The 22,157-nt window shown below is 37.9% G+C and overlaps 1 protein-coding gene across 1 annotated transcript; it reads left to right on the top strand.

Moving 5' to 3' along the window:
- On the top strand, positions 1-21,861 carry LOC132122960 (gap junction delta-2 protein-like). Its single transcript, XM_059533488.1, has 2 exons — positions 1-857; positions 19,958-21,861. Exons 1-2 carry the CDS (start codon positions 787-789, stop codon positions 20,799-20,801), a joined length of 915 nt encoding a protein of 304 aa, XP_059389471.1. The 5' UTR covers positions 1-786; the 3' UTR covers positions 20,802-21,861.
- The last annotated feature ends 296 nt before the right edge of the window (positions 21,862-22,157 follow it).

Here is a 22,157-nt window from a genome sequence, read left to right as displayed (position 1 = left end):
AAGGAGAGGGAGAGGGAGAGGGAGAGGAAGGGAGAGTGAGCGAGGGGGAAAAATGTAGGAAAGAGATTGAATTTGAGCTGGTGAAGGAGAAAAAGGAGAATGCAGACTAGGCTAGATAGAATCATTAGGAAGCAACAGTGAGGAAGCAGAGAGAAAGTGTGGAAATTGAGTGATTTGTCTAAATGTGCTTGTAATGTGCGACTGGCAGTGCTTAAATCGCAGCGTGGAGTGTGTTTGCGTGAGAGGGTCTAATTGTGCTACTGCCTGGAAAACGTGCTTGGTGGATTATGAGAGATCAAGAACAGAACGATTGTATGTGTGTCTGTCAGAGACTCTGTTTATTGGTTAACAAAAGGGCTAGGTGCAGCTTGTTCGTGTGTGTGCATGTTTAGATGGTAAAATCATGCTGCTGGAGAGTTACTTGAAGAAAGGGAAAAGATAGTGCTGAGAGTTGAAGCACTTGAGGATGCCAGAGCATTCAGGGACAAGCACAGCTCTCAGATATTGCACTCTCAATGTAACTGCCATCTGGGTATTCAGACCCAACGAGTGAAGGCAAACCAATAAACAATGTCTGATGAAGGAGAATCCATGGGAGCATGTATCTTCTTGAGGTTTCAGCGGAACTATTTGTAGGACCAAAGCATCTCTGTTGCTGCTGTCTACCTAAAAGTGTAAAGCTACAAAGACTGTTGAGTTTCTTTGGAGGTCAACATGTCTACGTGAAGGATTGGTGAGGGTCCATTATAGTGTCCGGTGATACCTTGATGTCTTCAGAACTCAGCCATGGGAGAGTGGACCATTTTAGAGCGCCTCCTGGAGGCCGCTGTGCAGCAGCACTCTACAATGATTGGAAGGTAAGAAATGCTAAATCAATGCAATGATCTCAAAGAAACAAATAACTGTGACTTTTGGTCAGGTTCTAATAATTGATTTTTAATGTTAAATACATTTCCTCTACCAGTTTTATTTGCAAAAACAAAGTTAGAATTTCAGAAAAATGCAAACACTGTTATTCTGTTTCCACAACCCAACATGTCAATTTATGTGTCTGTTTTAGTTTGGGAGAGAATGTTTTAAACCCAGTCTCCTGACAATTTGTAATAATTAAAAATGTTGGTGAATGGGTGGCTAATTCATATGACCTTGTATAATCTCATTTGTATGTCAATTCTTGTATAGATATAGATATATATATAGTCTGCTCATGCAGTGGTGGTTTCATTTAGGGTGTGTATAAGGGTTGCCCATCATTGGTACAAAATCATATGAAATCATCACTTTGTAAAATAGTTATGTTTTCCCATGAGATCAGGCTGTTGAGACCTGAACATGAATGATAGTTTAAACCATGTGGCTTATTACTACTTAATTAAGTAATGTGCTAAGTAATGTAAATTTCTCAATTATTTTAACATGGCAAATAATAAAACTGGCATCACAGAGATTAAATGAACTGCAAAACAAAACCACAATTCGTTTCAAAGCAATAGATACATGATAATATCCACTACAGAGCTGAAAATAATCAAAACCAGGTAATGATTCAAATACAAAAACTGAAAAGACAAGAAATGTCATGTACAGGTGAGAATTTCTTGTAGAGTGGTTCTTAATCCTGTTTCTGGAGCCCACAGCACTGTACATTTTGTCTTCCCTATCTGTCACACTAAGCTTGGTTCATAAATCTTTCTACTGATGAGCTGATGATTTCTTTCAGGTGCATTAGAGATAGAAAATGTGCAGTTCTGTGGGACCCATGACAAGGATTATCAACCTCTGCTGTATGCTGTTATCTGGCCATAATAGTGGTTTGTGGTGAAGAGAGAATGACCTAGCTTTTAGTTAATCCTGCGGGGACCGTAAGCGCCTATTGGTCAATCTCAAGCTTCAGTAGATCCAATGCTTGAACCACTGCAGCTTGTGAGACCTCAAGTAACATCGGCTGCTTGGGTGATGCTGTTTTCATTTCCAATTTAGCCCTCACATTCTCTTCTTCATTTATAAATATTTTGTTTAGATTTAGCTCAAAAAAGCATTGCATCTTTTTTTTTTTTTAAAGACATATTGTTTGATGTTTGCTACATGTAGGTTGATCTGTCATTGTTTGATCTGTCTTCTGTCTTTTTTTATTATTTTTTTCCATGTGCAGTGTTTTATCCGCAGTGCTCCTAACTTAAAACTCTAATGCCGTTTTCTCAAAAACACACTAATTAGTTTCAGCCTGTCATCTGAATTTATCTTGGAAAGCAAACACTGTCAAGTGGTGTACATTAAGGCAGACAGCCAAGAAACATGGGGTGTGAAATGGTATTAGACATTGTGACGAGTGGGGCGGGGCCGAGAGACGTGGGAACAGGAGCGAGGCCGGTGGAGTGATTGGGAATAAGCGACACCTGCTCGACCCACCGGTCTTGAGTCCCACGGAGGAGATGGAGGGATATAAAACCGGAGCGACGACAGTAACGGATGAGAGAGGACCAGTCTGGGTTTTAGTTTGTGTTTGCTTTTTATTTGTGCGCGTCAATCGTCCATGAGGGGCTGACCTGCTGTTTGTGTTTATTTTGATTATTAAAGTTTCCGTTTGATTGTCCGCCGGTTCTCGCCTCCTTCTTCCCGATGATTATGGAGTTTTTAATTCGTTACAGACATCCAAACAGCTCTCCACGGATGCTTAGCATTCAGGTTCTTGGTCACTAACCTACTGAAAGTGCGTCATTTATCATATGATCGTCATAGGTCACAACCATCCAAAACTATTATGTAATATATGACTCTACCTCATACAGAAGGGTCTGGTTCATTTTTACACTAGACCCCAGAATACACATTGATTCCATGGCAACAGATTCTTCAATTACACTTTCTCCAATCCATTTATCTCGCAGCCAATGCTGAATTACACTACGCCTAACAGGGTATGCTTTAGTATCAAGGGACTGTTTCATTCATTATGTTTGGCATTACTGAGGTAATGTGGGTAGTTTTCTGTGTTTTTCTGATGTGAGCTGTTACAAGGAGGTTAATTAATTTGTGTAATTATGCAGGGTGGTTGCCAGAAAAAGGTTATTATTGTTTCAACACAAGACTCGTTCTTTTGTGCTACGAACATGATAGATACATATAAAATATATAAAAACATGAAGTTGATTAGAATCAGAACTTTTTTTTGTTTTTTTTTTTGTAAATGGTAATTCTACAAGGTTTTATTTGGTTTGGTATTTATTTAATTTGAAGCTGATTTGGTTCATCTTGTAGAAGGCAAAATAGGACAGAATGTTTCATGCAACAAAAGACAATGTGCATTTTACATACCTGAGTACTGGCACCAGTGCATGCATCTTAACATTAGAGGACATCAGGCTGATACCTTGGTTTTTACAAATGTGTTTGCCAATTACATTTTTAGAAAATGTACAAATCCAGTTTAAGTTCATGTAATTAGAATTGCTTCAGGTTTATGTATAGCCTTTGAGCCAATATACTGTAACTACCTAATAAATCCTCTCATAATTAACTGTTCATTTATTTTGCAGTACTTCAAATTTTATTGGAGGCAGTTTTCAATGAAATTATCATTTAGAGATGAGAGTGGGAATGTGGGCAACTGATATTTGTTACAAACAGTTGGCAATCATTTACGAGGTATTATTCAGCAAAGAACATCTTGAAATTGTCAAGGCAAAATGTGTCTGTGCTGTTACAGTTAATATTTATGAATACAGTGTAAGAAGGATGCTCACTTTTCATATTTGCACAGATTTATGGGCATCATGTGTGCTTCTCAATGTGAATCCGTGTGTATTTTTTGAGAGTGACACCTTAATCAGAGTGGATTTGACTTTCCATTTTGCATGTCCATCAAACCATCCAGTTATATTTGACAGTACAGTCATTCATTCATTCCATATAATTTCTATACATATTTAAACATCCATTTGCAGATTCATTACAGCTCTATTCACTCTCTCTCTCTCTCTAACACACACTCACACACACACACACACACACACTTGTGCATGACTTGACTCACACTGTGACTTCCTGAACCACAGGCTGTTGGCTGTTATCCGTCCTGCATTTCCAGTCTCTCTCAGCCCTCCATCCTTGTTTTAATCTCGTCATCACTTTAAGCGATGCATACCATTGCCTATGCATTTGATTCCGTGCAGAGAAATAACTTGAAGCCTCAGAGGAGATGTGTTATGACACACATTTCCAAATCATCAATCCGTTTGCAACTCAACATCAACACAGATTTTTTCCAGATTAGACACTACAAATGTATATTGTATACACAATCAGCTTCAATCTCTGTTACAACAAGATTATGCACAGTGAAGGCAAACATTATGCCAAAGCGTGATTAGTAATTCAAAGAAGGGATACAGAAAAATTACTGTAGCACATAGAAGTATCATCTGTATGTAAAAAGCTCAAACTCTTAAAACATACATGTAGATAACCCAAAAATAAAAATTCTCTCACAATATCCTTGTTTGCTTTAAACATGTATGACCGTCTTGCTTTAAAAGTATAGTAATATTCTAATAATCATGACAGTGAATAACTGGTAATAAATTCATAAGGGCGAATGTTCTGCTATAGCTACTGTGCAGTGTTTAAAACATAAAGCTTTATGGTGAATGGTACTACATCACCTAATAAATGTTTTCATGGGAAATAACTGCCAACACACTCATAATAAAAATAATAATAATAATATATATATATAGCGCTTTTAACAATATAGATTGTAACAAAGCAACTAAACAGCATTAAATGGAAAATAGTGTGTCAATAATGCAAAAAGGCAGTCATTGAATTCATCATCCAGCTCAGTTCAATTTAAATAGTAGCTGTGCAATCAAGTCAACGAAATCGCTGGTAAATAAGTTTCCCCAACTAAGCAAGCCAGAGGCGACAACAACAAGGAACCAAAACTCCATCGGTGACAGAATGGAGAAAAAACCTTGGGAGAAACCAGGCTCAGTCGGGGGGTCAGTTCTCCTCTCACCAGACGAAACCAGAAGTTCAATTCCAGGCTGCAGCAAAATCAGATTGATCAGTTTCCTTTGGTCTTGTTTCGGTGGCCGTCTAGGAGATAAGGTCTTGACTGTGCATCTGTCTCTGGGGCTCATGTCAATGTCAATGTCACCTTTATTTATATAGCGCTTTAAACAAAATACATTGCATCAAAGCAACTGAACAACATTCATTAGGAAAACAGTGTCAATAATGCAAAAATGATAGTTAAAGGCAGTTCATCATTGGATTCAGTTATGTCATCTCTGTTCAGTTAAATAGTGTCTGTGCATTTATTTGCAATCAAGTCAACGATATCGCTGTAGATGAAGTGTCCCCGACTAAGCAAGCCAGAGGTGACAGCGGCAAGGAACCGAAAATGCATCGGTGACAGAATGGAGAAAAAAAACCTTGGGAGAAACCAGGCTCAGTTGGGGGGCCAGTTCTCCTCTGACCAGACGAAACCAGTAGTTCAATTCCAGGCTGCAGCAAAGTCAGATTGTGCAGAAGAATCATCTGTTTCCTGTGGTCTTGTCCTGGTGCTCCTCTGAGACAAGGTCTTTACAGGGGATCTGTATCTGGGGCTCTAGTTGTCCTGGTCTCCGCTGTCTTTCAGGGATGTAGAGGTCCTTTCTAGGTGCTGATCCAGCATCTGGTCTGGATACGTACTGGATCCGGGTGACTGCAGTGACCCTCTGATCTGGACACAGACTGGATCTGGTGGCCACGGTGACCTCGGAACAAGAGAGAAACAGACAAATATTAGCGTAGATGCCATTCTTCTAATGATGTAGCAAGTACATAGGTTGTTATGGGAAGTGTTTCCGGTTCCGGTTTACCTAATTAATGCAGCCTAAAAATCCTTTAACGGATTTGGATAATAAAAGCATATTAGTATGTTATGTGTATGCCAGGTTAAAGAGATGGGTCTTTAATCTAGATTTAAACTGCAAGAGTGTGTCTGCCTCCCGAACAATGTTAGGTAGGTTATTCCAGAGTTTGGGCGCCAAATAGGAAAAGGATCTGCCGCCTGCAGTTGATTTTGATATTCTAGGTATTATCAAATTGCCTGAGTTTTGAGAACGTAGCGGACGTAGAGGATTATAATGTAAAAGGAGCTCATTCAAATACTGAGGTGCTAAACCATTCAGGGCTTTATAAGTAATAAGCAATATTTTAAAATCTATGCGATGCTTGATAGGGAGCCAGTGCAGTGTTGACAGGACCGGGCTAATATGGTCATACTTCCTGGTTCTAGTAAGAACTCTTGCTGCTGCATTTTGGACTAGCTGTAGTTTGTTTACTAAGCGTGCAGAACAACCACCCAATAAAGCATTACAATAATCTAACCTTGAGGTCATAAATGCATGGATTAACATTTCTGCATTTGACATTGAGAGCATAGGCCGTAATTTAGATATATTTTTGAGATGGAAAAATGCAGTTTTACAAATGCTAGAAACGTGGCTTTCTAAGGAAAGATTGCGATCAAGTAGCACACCTAGGTTCCTAACTGATGACGAAGAATTGACAGAGCAACCATCAAGTCTTAGACAGTGTTCTAGGTTATTACAAGCAGAGTTTTTAGGTCCTATAATTAACACCTCTGTTTTTTCAGAATTTAGCAGTAAGAAATTACTCGTCATCCAGTTTTTTATATCGACTATGCAATCCATTAGTTTTTCAAATTGGTGTGTTTCACCGGGCTGCGAAGAAATATAGAGCTGAGTATCATCGGCATAACAGTGAAAGCTAACACCATGTTTCCTGATGATATCTCCCAAGGGTAACATATAAAGCGTGAAGAGTAGCGGCCCTAGTACTGAGCCTTGAGGTACTCCATACTGCACTTGTGATCGATAGGATGCATCTTCATTCACTGCTACGAACTGATGGCGGTCATATAAGTACGATTTAAACCATGCTAATGCACTTCCACTGATGCCAACAAAGTATTCAAGTCTATGCAAAAGAATGTTGTGGTCAATTGTGTCAAACGCAGCACTAAGATCCAATAAAACTAATAGAGAGATACACCCACGATCAGATGATAAGAGCAGATCATTTGTAACTCTAAGAAGAGCAGTCTCAGTACTATGATACGGTCTAAATCCTGACTGGAAATCCTCACATATACCATTTTTCTCTAAGAAGGAATATAATTGTGTGGATACCACCTTTTCTAGTATCTTGGACAGAAAAGGGAGATTCGAGATTGGTCTATAATTAACTAGTTATTTGGGGTCAAGTTGTGGTTTTTTGATGAGAGGCTTAATAACAGCCAGTTTGAAGGTTTTGGGGACATGTCCTAATGACAATGAGGAATTAATAATAGTCAGAAGAGGATCTATGACTTCTGGAAGCACCTCTTTCAGGAGCTTAGATGGTATAGGGTCTAACATACATGTTGTTGGTTTAGATGATTTAACAAGTTTATACAATTCTTCCTCTCCTATGGTAGAGAATGAGTGGAACTGTTCCTCAGGGGGTCTATAGTGCACTGTCTGATGTGATACTGTAGCTGACGGCTGAATGGTTGCAATTTTATCTCTAATAGTATCGATTTTAGAAGTAAAGTAGTTCATAAACTCATTACTGCTGTGGTGTTGGGAAATGTCAACACTTGTTGAGGCTTTATTTTTCGTTAATTTAGCCACTGTATTGAATAAATACCTGGGGTTATGTTTGTTTTCCTCTAAAAGAGAAGAAAAGTAATCGGATCTAGCAGTTTTTAATGCTTTTCTTTAGGATATGTTACTTTCCCGCCAAGCAATACGAAATACCTCTAGTTTTGTTTTCCTCCAGCTGCGCTCCATTTTTCGGGCTGCTCTCTTTAGGGTGCGAGTATGCTCATTATACCATGGTGTCAAACTGTTTTCCTTAACCTTCCTTAAGCGTAAAGGAGCAACTTTATTTAAAGTGCTAGAAAAGAGAGAGTCCATAGTTTCTGTTACATCATCAAGTTGTTCTGAGGTTTTGGATATGCTAAGGAATTTGGAAGATAACTTAAAAAGCAGTCTTTTGTGTTAGAAGTGATGGTTCTTCCATACTTGTAACAAGAAGTAGAATTTACAATTTTGGCTATATGAATTTTGCAAAGAACTAAATAATGATCTGAGATATCATCACTTGGCTGAATAATTTCAACACCATCAACATCAATTCCATGTGACAGTATTAAATCTAGAGTATGATTTCGACAATGAGTAGGTCCTGAAACGTGTTGTCTAACACCAATAGAGTTCAGAATGTCTATAAATGCTGATCCCAATGCATCGTTTTCATTATCAACATGGATATTAAAATCACCAACTATTAAAACGTTATCTGCAGCCAGAACTAACTCAGATGTAAAATCACCAAACCCTTTAATAAAGTCTGTATGGTGCCCTGGTGGCCTGTATACAGTAGCCAGTACAAACATAACAGGGGATTTATCATTAACATTTGTTTCTTTGGATAATGTTATATGAAGTACCATTACTTCAAACGAGTTATACTTGTAGCCTGCCCTCTGAGAAATCCTGAAAATGTTGTTATAAATTGAAGCAACACCTCCACCTTTGCCTTTTAGACGTGGCTCATGTTTATAACAGTAATCTTGGGGAACAGACACAGTCTCTATAGTGTGATATCTAGGTGAAAAAGTCTCTATGTGCTGAGAATTAACTGACCTCTGTGACGGGAGGCAGCTAGCAGACGGTCGGTTTAGCCAGTCTGTCTGCTTCCTGACCTGGGCCCCAGTTAGTCAAGTATAAACACTAAGACTATTTGCCATATTTCTAGAGAGAAGAGTGGCGCCACCCCAGGAGGGATGAAGACCATCTCTTTTAAACAGGTCAGGTCTGCCCCAAAAGCTCGTCCAATTGTCTATTAAACCTATGTTATTCTGTGGGCACCACTTAGACATCCAGCCATTGAGTGATGACAATCTGCTATGCATCTCATCACCACGGTAAGCAGGGAGGGGACCAGAGCATATTACAGTGTCTGACATCGTGCTTGCAAGTTCACACACCTCTTTAATGTTATTTTTAGTGATCTCCGACTGGCGAAGTCGAACATCATTAGCGCCGGCATGAATAACAATCTTACTGTATTTACGTTTAGCATTAGCCAGCACTTTTAAATTTGCCAAGATGTCAGGCGCTCTGGCTCCCGGTAAACATTTGACTATGGTGGCTGGTGTCTCTATATTCACGTTCCGTACAATAGAATCACCAATAACTAGAGCACTTTCATCAGGTTTCTCAGTGGGTGCATCACTGAGTGGGGAGAACCTGTTTAATGTTTTGATCGGAACAGAAGAGCGGTGTTTTGACCCACGACTACGCTACCTCACCGTCACCCAGTTGCCCTGCTGCTGGGGCTCTGTTTCCGGAACCGAACAATGTACAGGAATCCCTGAGCTAGACGCATTCCAAAGCCGTATCTAGAGCCCTAACATTTTTACTGTCCTCAATTAAAGTTTGGATGCGTCTCTCTAATTCTGAAATCTTCTCTGTTAGCCTAACTATTTCCCTGCATTTATCACATGTGAATCCCTCATCAGCGACAGAGATAGATAAACTGTACATGTGGCAAGAGGTGCAAGAAACAATGATAGGAGAAGCCATTACTCACCGTGCTTGATGAAAATTCTTACTGCGGTTGTTTGATGAACTTGTGAAAAACTGGAGCGAGGGAGAGGAGAAAAGAAAACAGCGATAGGTTCGAATGAAGACGCTAATGACAAGCTAACGAGTGCTAACGCTTTGCAGGTGTACTGCACTCACGGAAATAAAATAAAAGTGAACGATCAAAGTTAATCTGATAAGATTGATCGATAATATCAGAAATATGGTGTGAATTAAGTTATATTTTACCACTTTAAAAAACAGAGAGTGATAGTAAGATAAAGATTCTAGAGAAAAAAATAGAATAAAAAAAGCTACACGGAGCTACAATTTGCTACAGAAGGCCAACAGGAAGTAGAGAAAACACTGTCCAACAGCGACACCCGCGTCCAACAGCGACACCCGCTCATCTAGTTGTCCTGGTCTCCGCTGTCTTTCAGGGATGTAGAGGTCCTCTCTAGGTGTTGATCCTCCATCTGGGCTGGATATGTACTGGATCGGGGTGACTGCTGTGACCCTCTGATCTAGATACAGACTGGATCTGGTGGCTACAGTGACCTCGGTGTAAGAGAGAAACAGACTAATATTAGTGTAGATGCCATTCTTCTAATGATGTAGCAAGTACATTGTGTGTTATGGGAAGTGTTCCCGGTTCCGGTTTTCCTAATTAATGCAGCCTAAAAATCCTTTAACAGATTTGAATATTAGAAATGTGTTAGTGTGTTATGTGTATGCCAGTTTAAAGAGATGAGTCTTTAATCAAGATTTAAACTGACAGAGTTTGTCTGCCTCCCGAACAATGTTAGGTAGGTTATTCAAGAGTTTAGGAACTAAGTAGGAAAAGTCATAATATTATGTTAATATAATTATAATAATGTAATATAATGTAACAATATAATGTTATAAACACATATATTTTGGAGTTGAAGTGTGTGGCAGCTTACCGCAGATAATTGTAGGATCTAGGATGACATCTAACTGCTACTCCTGAACAAATAAAGCATAAATCAGTGTCTTATACCTCAAGCTGCACATGGAAGATGAAAACAGAAGGGAAAGTAGGTCCTGTGAGGACAAGAGTGACACATGATGGTTGTCAAAACCAATGTACCCCAAAACAATTGTGTGTACATCTAGAGTAGGTCCCTCAAGACTGAGGCTAAACTGCTCTGGAAAAACTGTAATAGGAACATACTTTACAAGAAACTGTCCATTATACACAGGCACACATTGACTGTACATAACCACAAGCAAAATCTTCATGCAGCTGTTTTCACACAAAATGAAAAACAATATTTGATCACAAACACATTAATCATCTACTACACAAAGACATATGCGCACACACCAACCAAATAAAAACAGAAGCAGATTAAATAAAATGACTTACAGAAAGAGTATATCATATATTTACACTTTGTGTCTATTTGAATAGTACACTTTAAACATTCTCCTAGCTATACGTAACTCTGCAACTACATGTAACCTAACTCTCATTAGAGCATTAGTACATTGTTAGGTTAGGGATAGTAGAATAAGTTGATGTACATGCAAAGTTACTTATAGTCATTAGAATATACTGTATGTTAGGGCATCATCAAAATAAAGTGTTAGCAGATATTATGCAAGCAGTCTACTAATAATCTAATGACTGGTAATTGACATGTAGTTACAAAGTTAATTATAATTAGTAGAATGTTTAAAGTGGACTATCAAAATAAAATGTTACTCTTCAAATTGAAAAAGAAGACATCAATGGGGTCAAGCAAAAATACTTATACATTATATTTTTGTTCAATAATATTTGTAATTATTATTTAGAATTTAAAGGCTTTTATGATACTATGCAATATGCTATTTTTTTTAAGGTGCCAAGTGTTACTTTTTTTCGACCCTTTAGCATAGCCAGGTCATGTCCTTGACTTTCTGTTCATAATCTAATGCTACGAAAGTCACAGAGTATCATTTCATTCTGACTGTAAATTTGAAAATGTAAAATTAATTTGTTAATTCCAGTCCATTTATATTCTTACACATGTACAAAAATGTACAAACATCATCTTGGTTTTAATAATTCTGTACTGACACATTTCTGAACCATGGGTTGTTTAACAATTGGAGAATTGATGATGATGATGATGATGATGATGATGGGGATATAGTCTGGGGTTGGTAATGTAGTAAATAATGCAGTTGAAAGTGAAGGAATCAGATATTCATTTTCGGTAGCACTTTATTTTACAGTCCCGTTTCTCATGTACATATGTACTTATTATAGTAATTACAATAACTATGTAATAACTAGGTACTAACCCTGAACCTACCCCTAAACCTAACCCTACCCCATGTAGTTACCTTGTATTACCAGAACTTTCTTAGATAAATACACTGTAAGTACACTATAAGTACATGTTAGTACACGTACTGTAAAATAAAGTGCAACCTCATTTTCTATTGTAATTATATGATAAGGCTTTAGTTTCTTCATGTGGCTGATACTGTGATCCTTACAGCCACTCTAACCTTCCCTCCTAGGATCAATATAAGTATTGAAATCCTACTTTGATAAATCTCTAACTAGTGTTAGCCTCGTTCCATTTATTAAAGGCAGGCATACTGTGTGTTCCATTCCACTCAGAAATTTGAACAGAAAGAGCAGAATGCCACTTAAAGGTGTACTGAAAGGTTGATGTATATGGCTTACCCAAGGGGATACTCCTTTTAAACAAATAAAATACACCAGTGAGTTGTACACATCAGATAAGCGTAACATTTCCCCCTCTCAATTTAGTTGATAACATAATTATTTAAATGTCTGCAAAGCTGACAGTAGCTTTGTTTTATTGTTTCCTTGCACATCATCCAAGCAATGGGAGGGGGAATACTTTTAGTCATTCAGTCGGAAGTCAGAGAGATATCATATACAAATATCCCACATCTTGCAGCACAGCCCACAGTGACTTCACATTGAGAGATGAGTGCGTAAGATGTGCGTAAAGCCTGCATAATTCCATTCAGTGACACACAAACCAAGCATGCGTAAGAACAATAGTGTAATCCTAAGGGACGGCTTTTTTTAAACCAGCAGAATTTAAACAATAAAGGTTGAGAGAGGAAAAACCTTACAGACCTTGGCAGAATCTGTTTTATGTAACGTACATACATAAGCGCCAAATGTACTCTTAAAGAGCCACCTCCTCTTTACCTAAATTCATATGAAAGACCTGTAAAAACTTTATGTGATTGCTCTGTTAAATTAAACACAAATCTTTTTGAGTACAAAATAAAAATAGACCCAAATTGACCTTCAACACTCACTTCCTGTTGCTGACGTGTGGCCGTATGTGTGCATGTGTGTCACACAGAATTCTGGAAGTCAGTGCGGGTAAACGGATGGTTGTTCTGGGACAAAACCTTGCGTAGAGACCTTCCTCTCTTTCTCCTCTGTTCTTCTGCTGAGAGAGGAGAGATATGGAGACTAGCCATTCTCTGTTTCTCTAGGGCATGCGGGTCTCTGCTAGATTTGTGGAAGGAAGTCCCTTACAAAAATACTGTGATGATACCCTGGTACAAACAGTACAAAATGCTGCTGCCAATCTTTAGACTGACACTCGCAAAAACGAACATATTACTCCTGTCCTACTCTCTTTGCACTGGCTGCCAGTCCATTTTAAAATAGAGTTTAAAATTTAGCTTTTTTTAAGGTTTTAAATGGTCTGGCACCTTCGTACCTTTCTGATCTGTTGAGTTTACACAGTCCAGCTAGATGTCTAAGGTCATCAAATCAGAAACTTCTATTGGTCAATAGATCTGAATACTTAGGACCATGTGATATTTCAGTTTTTCTTTTTTTAATAAATGTGCAAAAATGTTAACAAATGTTTATATGGGGTGCTGTGTGTACATTAATGAGGGAAAAAAAGAACTTAAATGATTTTAGCAAATGGCTGCAATATAACAAAGAGTGAAAAATTTAAGGGGGTCTGAATACGTATATATAGCGTTAGGTTTACAGCTGATTGGACCATGTTAGTAAACGTTCTGAGGTGGCTTTCAGCCTTCAGGTAGCAGTGTCACATCCACAAATGACAACATTCTTCAGCATCACTCTGGCCATAAGTCAGACACGCTCAAACTATTGGTACTTTTGCCAATGCAAATCACTGTTTGAAAGAAATTATAATAAAAAAATAAAATTGAAATGCTGCACTTCTAGTTCTAAGATAAAACAGTACCATTTTACTGTTAACATTGTTTGGGTTCAGAAGGCATTTAGGTCTTAAAAGTTATCTTGATATATAGTTTTTATTTGCACATGTAGCAAATCCAATCCATGATGTCATATTTGCAATATATCACTGGTTAAAGTTAAGTAAACAAGTAGTAATTTGTACTGAAAATAGTTTTGAAATAACTGTATATAAATACAATTCCCAACCCTCTCAGCCATGTATAAAATGCAGTTATATGCTCATACATTATGCATACAGACATTTGTATATGAATTATATTATTATGGCCTCAAAGAAGTGGGAGCAAGATGGAAAATCTAAATGGAATATTAAATAATTAATGCAATTAATTAGTGCAGTAATTTAAGCAATGTGATTTTTAAGAAATTCACACTTCACAGTCCCCAGCTTAGCTGAAAATGCCACAAGCTAGAACCGGAACACAAACTTTTAGATTTCAATGATTCAGACACCGAAAGAAGAGATGGTTCTTTCCTTTATCTTCTCCATTTTCCCTCCTCTCCTCTCCTTATTTCTAAAGCAGTATGAACAGAAAGAACTGTGTGATACTGAATTATGGTTTGTTGAATTAGGAAGAATGCATGTCAAAACATCCTGTTTCTTTGTGCCTCTTAGCTCCTGTATGTTTTCTTCTTCAGAGTCATCAGCATGCTCGTATAATTGCTGCTATCAGAGGCAGTGAAATAGCACACTGCTAGAGCCAAAATAGAATCTGAATAGACTGCGACTTCTCAATATAGCAGGTTCTTATCACATAACTTAGCAAAAATTACTCTCACTCTCTTCTCCCGTTCTCTCCAGCATTCTGCCCTGTGTTGTTGCCGTGGTAACAGGCAGAGAGAGGCAGAGTGGGTAACGTTGACAGGGGGAGTTTTGGGGGGTTCTCTCTTCATCATGGACCGAGCACCTTCTGAACACCTCCTTACTACTAAAACACACTCACAGTCAGTGGCATTAAAGGCTATAGTGGGAAAGACACTTGATATCTGCCACGTCTTTTTTTCCTCACATATATTGATTCAGCAGTGCTTTCAGTGTATTAATCAGAAACATTAGTCACAGGAATAAGGCTCATTGTATTCACATGTTGATAATGTATCCGAATTTTACACTGTAGTGTGTTACTATTATTCTATAATTCTATAACATTATATTGCAGAAAATGTTCAATGAATTTTCACAGGTGAAATCCAGTCATCTCGGTAGAAATCCACCCAATCTGGAATGTCACATGAGGACAAAAGATTTCCCCACAATGTGAATGAGTTGGTCACAGATATATGCATGACCCCTTATTTTGGATTTAATGTGGTCTTTAATATAAGCTCTCTTGTATGTAAAATTAAACTTTCATTTATTTAAAGTGCATTTTTATATAGGTCTAATCAATAATCATGGTTTACAGTGTTACATTTTTCTAAAAGCAAATGACACTCCCAATAGAAAGAAAGAAAGAAAGAGAGAGAGAGAGAGAGAGAGAGAGCAAGAAAGAAAGAAACTTTTTATATTATAGCTTATACACTCACCTAAAGGATTATTAGGAACCATACTAATACTGTGTTTGACCCCCTTTCGCCTTCAGAACTGCCTTAATTCTACGTGGCATTGATTCAACAAGGTTGAATTCTTTAGACATGTTTGCCCATATTGATAGGATAGCATCTTGCAGTTGATGGAGATTTGTGGGATGCACATCCATGACACGAAGCTCCCGTTCCACCACATCCCAAAGATGTTCTATTGGGTTGAGATCTGGTGACTGTGGGGTCCATTTTAGTACAGTGAACGCGTTGTCATGTTCAAGAAACCAATTTGAAATGATTCGAGCTTTGTGACATGGTGCATTATCCTGCTGGAAGTAGCCATCAGAGGATGGGTACATACATGGTGGTCATAAAGGAATGGACATGGTCAGAAACAATGCTCAGATAGGCCGTGGCATTTAAACAATGCCCAATTGGCATTAAGGGGCCTAAAGTGTGCCAAGAAAACATCCCCCACACCATTACACCACCACCACCAGCCTGCACAGTGGTAGCAAGACATGATGGATCCATGTTCTCATTCCGTTTACGCCAAATTCTGACTCTACCATCTGAATGTCTCAACAGAAATCGAGACTCATCAGACCAGGCAACATTTTTCCAGTCTTCAACTGTCCAATTTTGGTCAGCTCGTGCAAATTGTAGCCTCTTTTTCCTATTTGTAGTGGAGATGAGTGGTACCCGGTGGGGTCTTCTGCTGTTGTAGCCCATCCGCCTCAAGGTTGTGCGTGTTGTGGCTTCACAAATGCTTTGCTGCATACCTCAGTTGTAACGAGTGGTTATTTCAGTCAAAGTTGCTCTTCTATCAGCTTGAATCAGTCGGCCCATTGTCCTCTGACCTCTAGCATTAACAAGGCATTTTCGCCCACAGGACTGCCACATATTGGATGTTTTTCCCTTTTCACACCATTCTTTGTAAACCCTAATAAATGGTTGTAGGTGAAAATCCCAGTAACTGAGAAGATTGTCTCACCTTTCTTTCCCATTCTGACATTCAGTTTGGAGTTCAGCAGATTGTCTTGACCAGGACCACACTCCTAAATGCATTGAAGCAACTGCCATGTGATTGGTTGATTAGATAATTGCATTAATGAGAAATTGAACAAGTGTTCCTAATAATCCTTTAGGTGAGTGTGTATGTTTTATTAATATTTATAAAAACTGTAAGTATATTGTGTGAAAATCTAATAAATCTAACACATTATTATTATGTAAATGATTATTATGATGATTATTATTATTTGTGATCAAAATAACCCTAAATGTGTATTTGCATTGATAGGAAACTAATGAGAGACAGAGAACAGGAATAACACGACAGATGAAAAGAGACAGAGAGAGAAAATGTGTGGGGGAAGAATGAGGAGTAGGTGGGGGTTGGGGAATACATAATCTAAAGCTGGCATTAAAGAACTCGTAATGCAAGAATCCCTCTATTGGCTCTAGTACAGATTAAAGGTTGTGGGGTTTGTGCATGGAAGCTATTATATAATTCATCCTCTGATGAAATTTTTATCACATTGGCAATTTTTTTATTCATGGAAATCTCATAATATTTGTCAGTGCTGTGTGTGTGTGTACATGTGCAATTCCCTGCACAGTTTTTCCTTTCTCCCAGCATTCCATGGACTCTTTTGATCAATCTTGCTGCCTATGCTGTTAACCACACAAACACAACACACTCCTACGAATTGCACAGTGCTTGCAGTGAGTTGCAAAAGCATAAAACAAGGAATATATTCTTATTACACACCTTCTCAAAGTCACCACAGAAATAAGTTTAATCTTTGGTGGGTTTGGATTTCATGTCCATGTGATGAAATGTTAGGAAAACCTGCAATGGAGCATTGCTGGCAAAAAGTGATGTTCATTTGAAACCCGTTTTCCCTTTAGCATCCATCATTTTAAAGAATTGTGTCATTTTGTTTTCAGTGTTTAAAAATCAGTGTTTAATATAGGGGGGAAAATTAAATCTAAATATAAAGAAGTAATACATAGTATGATCATATATTATAAATAGTGTTGTGTTGTTTATCAGTAGATCCGTCCATTTATATCTATTATATTTATTTTAATGTTGTTTTTCGTGACTCAAACTCTGAAAATCCTATATATATTTATATAAAATTCACATAAATGTCACTTATGTCACTAACTAGTACAATTATGTAGGGTAACTTACAGATGATGTTACTGATTTAATTATTAGTTATTTAACAAAAGTAAAGTTTAGTATAAAACATAATCATGTTTTAAAATGAAATATAAAACGGTGTTCATATATATATATATATATATATATATATATATACATAATCTTAGTTAATTACTACATGATGTTAGGCTGTAATGTGATTGGTTATTAAGACACACGTGATCCAAGTTGACCAATGTGCTTTCTCCCACTCATCTCCTAATAGTAAGACGACATCTGTCTCTAATATACCTAATAAGACCTTGATTAGCTGGTTCATGTGTGTTTGATTAGGGTTGGAGCTAAACCCTGCAGACACCGGTCCTTCAGGGTTTGGGGACCCCTGCTTTAGCATCTCAAACTTTTTCCAAATAGGCAGGCTAACTCTATAGCTTGAGCTCTTGTTTATGAAAGTATGGGCTTTTAATCTTTGTGCATATTTTTTGTCAATGTTTTGTCAATGGTTTATTGCAATTTGGCAAATTTATTTACCCTAAAAATGTGCTGTACAGTTAATGCAATAAACATTTTAATCATATACAGTATCTTTTCAAGTCTTGTTACTTCTGGATTTTATTTTTATTTTCAAAACTGTTAAAGAAAATGTATACTATGATAAATGACTCAGGCTTATTAACTTTTGATAATCACACACCTGAAAAATACTACAGACTTGATTTTGAATTCTATAGGTATACAATTTTGCCTCCGGTTCAGCCACAGAATCAGGCTTGGCCCAGAAAAGCAAAAGCACTGGCTGATTGGGTGCAGATTAAAGCTGCCTGTTTGATCTCACAGCTTGAACAAGAATGCAATCCATTAATCCATAATAAGTGAAGGCTCCAATCACATACTTCACTTACCTGATGTGACACCTTCTACAGAGCTAGAAAGCACCTTATCATTTAAATGGAAAAAACACCATTTTCAACTTTAAAGCACTTAAACATTTAAAACCTTAATTACTACTACAGATGGAGTATTCTTTACAGTTTAATTTATAAATAAATAAATGCACCTCATATCAGAATTGGAACACAATTGGAATTGGTCAACTTTTGGCACTTTGAATTTTGTACTGCATTAGTCTTCAATATTCTAATGCATATAATGAATAATCGGAGTGAAAAGCAGCTCCAAACGATTCAATGCAAGAGTGAGATATGGTTTTGAGTCGAGATCAAGACTCCAGCTTTGCCTCATATATACCCTTGGTATATCACTTTCTTGAACAGATGAGCAGATGTAGTCTATAGATAGTTGATTATGTGTGTGTTTTTTACTTCTGCATGTAGTTCATTACTGTTCATGTACTGTTCATGTACTGACCTCTTTTGCATAAGAGTTGAAGTATTTCTGACTGTTTGTGTCTGCTGAGGTCTGGGATGTCTGGCATGCTCAATTGCTGACTCTGACTTAAAAATGAATGAGATCGAATTAATGAGTCATTGCTATGGTAACAAAATAACATACACTGGAAATTGACTATGCTCTTTGAATAATAAATCTGATTTCATTACTTGCAGAAAGAGAGAGTGGATAGTCAGTCCAACAGATTTGAAAACCTTACTGGAAGCCTTTGAAATTTGGTTGAATTGGATGGGGATTGACATTAAGAAAATACATGCCATACCTACCATCCACATTTGCACAATTACAGAACCTAGAAGAAAATTTGTGAATACACTTTATAAAAGAGCTGTCTTACAGAGCCAATCATCTAAATTGTAGAGTCAGTGTAAGTCCAAATCCACTTATGCACAAATTAAATCTGTTTTACTCCTCCCTTCAGTTACAGACACCTCTCTTTTCCATCTCTCTTTCTTATTCTCTTTCTCTCTCTCGCTCAGTCAAACACTAGTACTGAAATAGCCCTAACAGCAGTGACAACTAAGGTTTAAAATCTAAACTGTTTCTATGGGGAATAGAAGAAAACAGGTTTGACTGCCACCACGCTACCAATTAATGAGCAGTATAGAGACTAGCATCGTCAGAGGTTACTGTACCAGTGATACCAGTTACCATGTCAACAGAGTTCACAGGATGGCACAGAACAAGCTATAATTAGCACCTGAGAAAGCTAAACTGTTTCAAAATTAGATTCCTTAATTAAATGGGCAAGTTGATCTTGAAAGTGAAAAACACACATTTGAATAGCAAATGCAAACATCTGCAATGCTAATTTGCTGGTAGCCTAAATAAGGGACAAATTACGTCAATGGAAAATATATATATATATATATATATATATATATATATATATATATATATATGCCACCCTGTTTATATCAAACATCAAATATTCCCTCTATTTCTTTCCACCAGGATTTTACTGACGGTTGTGGTGATATTCCGTATCCTGATTGTGGCCATCGTAGGTGAGACAGTGTATGAGGATGAGCAGACCATGTTTATCTGCAACACCCTCCAACCTGGGTGCAACCAGGCCTGCTACGACAAGGCTTTCCCCATCTCTCACATCCGATACTGGGTCTTCCAGATCATCCTCGTTTGCACACCAAGTCTGTGCTTCATCACCTACTCAGTACACCAGTCGGCCAAACAGCGTGACCGTCGCTACTCCTTTCTCTACCCAATGATAGAGAAGGACTACAGTCGTGAGGGAACCCCAAAAATACGCAACATTAATGGAATTTTGGTGCAGCATTCTGACAGTGGTGGCAGAAAAGACAAACCTGACTGCTTAGAGGTAAAGGAGATCCCAAATGCTCCGAGAGGCCTCCTGCATGGCAAGAGCTCCAAGGTACGACGACAAGAGGGCATCTCTCGCTTTTACATAATCCAGGTCGTATTCCGCAATGCACTGGAGATAGGCTTCTTGGCGGGGCAGTATTTTCTATATGGCTTTAGTGTCCCTGGCATCTTTGAGTGTGACCGCTACCCCTGCCTGAAGGAGGTGGAATGCTATGTGTCACGGCCCACTGAGAAGACGGTCTTCCTAGTCTTCATGTTTGCAGTGAGTGGTATCTGTGTCGTGTTCAACCTTGCGGAGCTTAACCACCTCGGCTGGAGGAAAATCAAGGCTGCCATTCGAGGTGTGCAAGCCCGCAGGAAGTCTATCTGTGAGATCCGCAAAAAGGACATGGCCCACCTGTCACAACTACCAAACCTGGGCAGGACCCAGTCCAGTGAGTCTGCTTATGTCTGATCTCCATTCACCTAAATATGGCATCACAATGAGTGGAGCTGAGAGTGGAATGTTAAAATACCAAGACGGTATGGTACTTGTGCAAATGTTTATAATGTCAAAGGGGCTCCACATAGCCACACCTCTTTCCCACAAGCCACTCCCTCCCTCTTTATGGTTAAGTTTACACAATGTTAGGCTTCTAGAAGATAAGGAAAAGAAGAGGAATTTTTGGAACAACACAAGGATCATTGGAAGGGAAAGAGCATAAGGTATGATATGATGAGGTGATGTACTTCTAATACAGAATATTATGGAAATAAAAGTATCTGGGTCTTTTTTCCCACTTTTCTCACTCTCACATCTTGAGAAAAGACTAGGAAGGATAGCAGGAGAGCGTAGCATGACAATAACCTCCCACTTTCCTCCACCATTGTCTGAGATGGTGCCAAAAAAAGAAAGCTCTTTAGGTTCGCTCTCCTGGGAGTGAAATGGCCTAAAACAAACAATAGGTGGGATATGAACATTGTTACAAGCAGTGGCACCTTCACTTTGACATTTGATTGAACAAACATTAGCATCTTTTTTGTACTCTCTCTGGTTGTCTTACAAGACTAGGGGATGATTATTACCTCTGCGCAAAGTGTGCCCTTCCATGAAAACACCAACTCTTATGTGTTCCAGTCAAGTATTCATCGCTCTTATGGTGCATGAATGTGTTTATACTGTATGTATGTATGTGACCAAAGTTGAAAGAATTTACAGATTGCAGATTTTTTTATGTTCATTTTAAGATTTTACTTTTGTTCTCTGCAAAACCTGGTGCCATCAACTTAAATGATTTCAGAATATTATTTAAAACATAGTTAAAAGATTATTCCAATGTTAGATTATATATATTTATTGGGAAAGGGAGCCAACCCTGCTGAAAAGAATTCCCATGCTGGTCCAAGGTTTATGCTGATTATTGCTTTATTGTTTAACTGGTGAAGAAGAATAGCCATGCTGCGCACCAGCAAAAAATAAATTAAATAAAATAAAAAATTCAAACATAAGGAACCAGCATGTTCTTTCTGGTGAATGTGATTAACAAAGATGATGTTGTTGTTATGATAGATGCTTGATGGGGACGTAAAAAAAAATTTAAGAAATGTTTTCATGCATCCATATGTTTCTATCAGTTGAATCAATCATCCAAAACTTTGCATAAAGTTATCTTTTGAAGGCATGTTTACAAAGCTTTTTCTGTCAAATGACTTTTTAAATGAAAATTTATTTTCAGTGCATTATTTGGAAAAAGGATCATTTATAGTGTTTTTATTAGCTTGTTCTTCTCATCATGTGTTTTTATCAGCATGCCTTTACTATTAAGAAAAT

Source organism: Carassius carassius, chromosome 41 (assembly GCF_963082965.1).
Source record: "Carassius carassius chromosome 41, fCarCar2.1, whole genome shotgun sequence".
Taxonomy (NCBI): domain Eukaryota; kingdom Metazoa; phylum Chordata; class Actinopteri; order Cypriniformes; family Cyprinidae; genus Carassius; species Carassius carassius.
The sequence above is the reverse complement of the archived record's forward strand: the minus strand, read 5'-3'. Positions and strand labels throughout refer to the sequence as shown.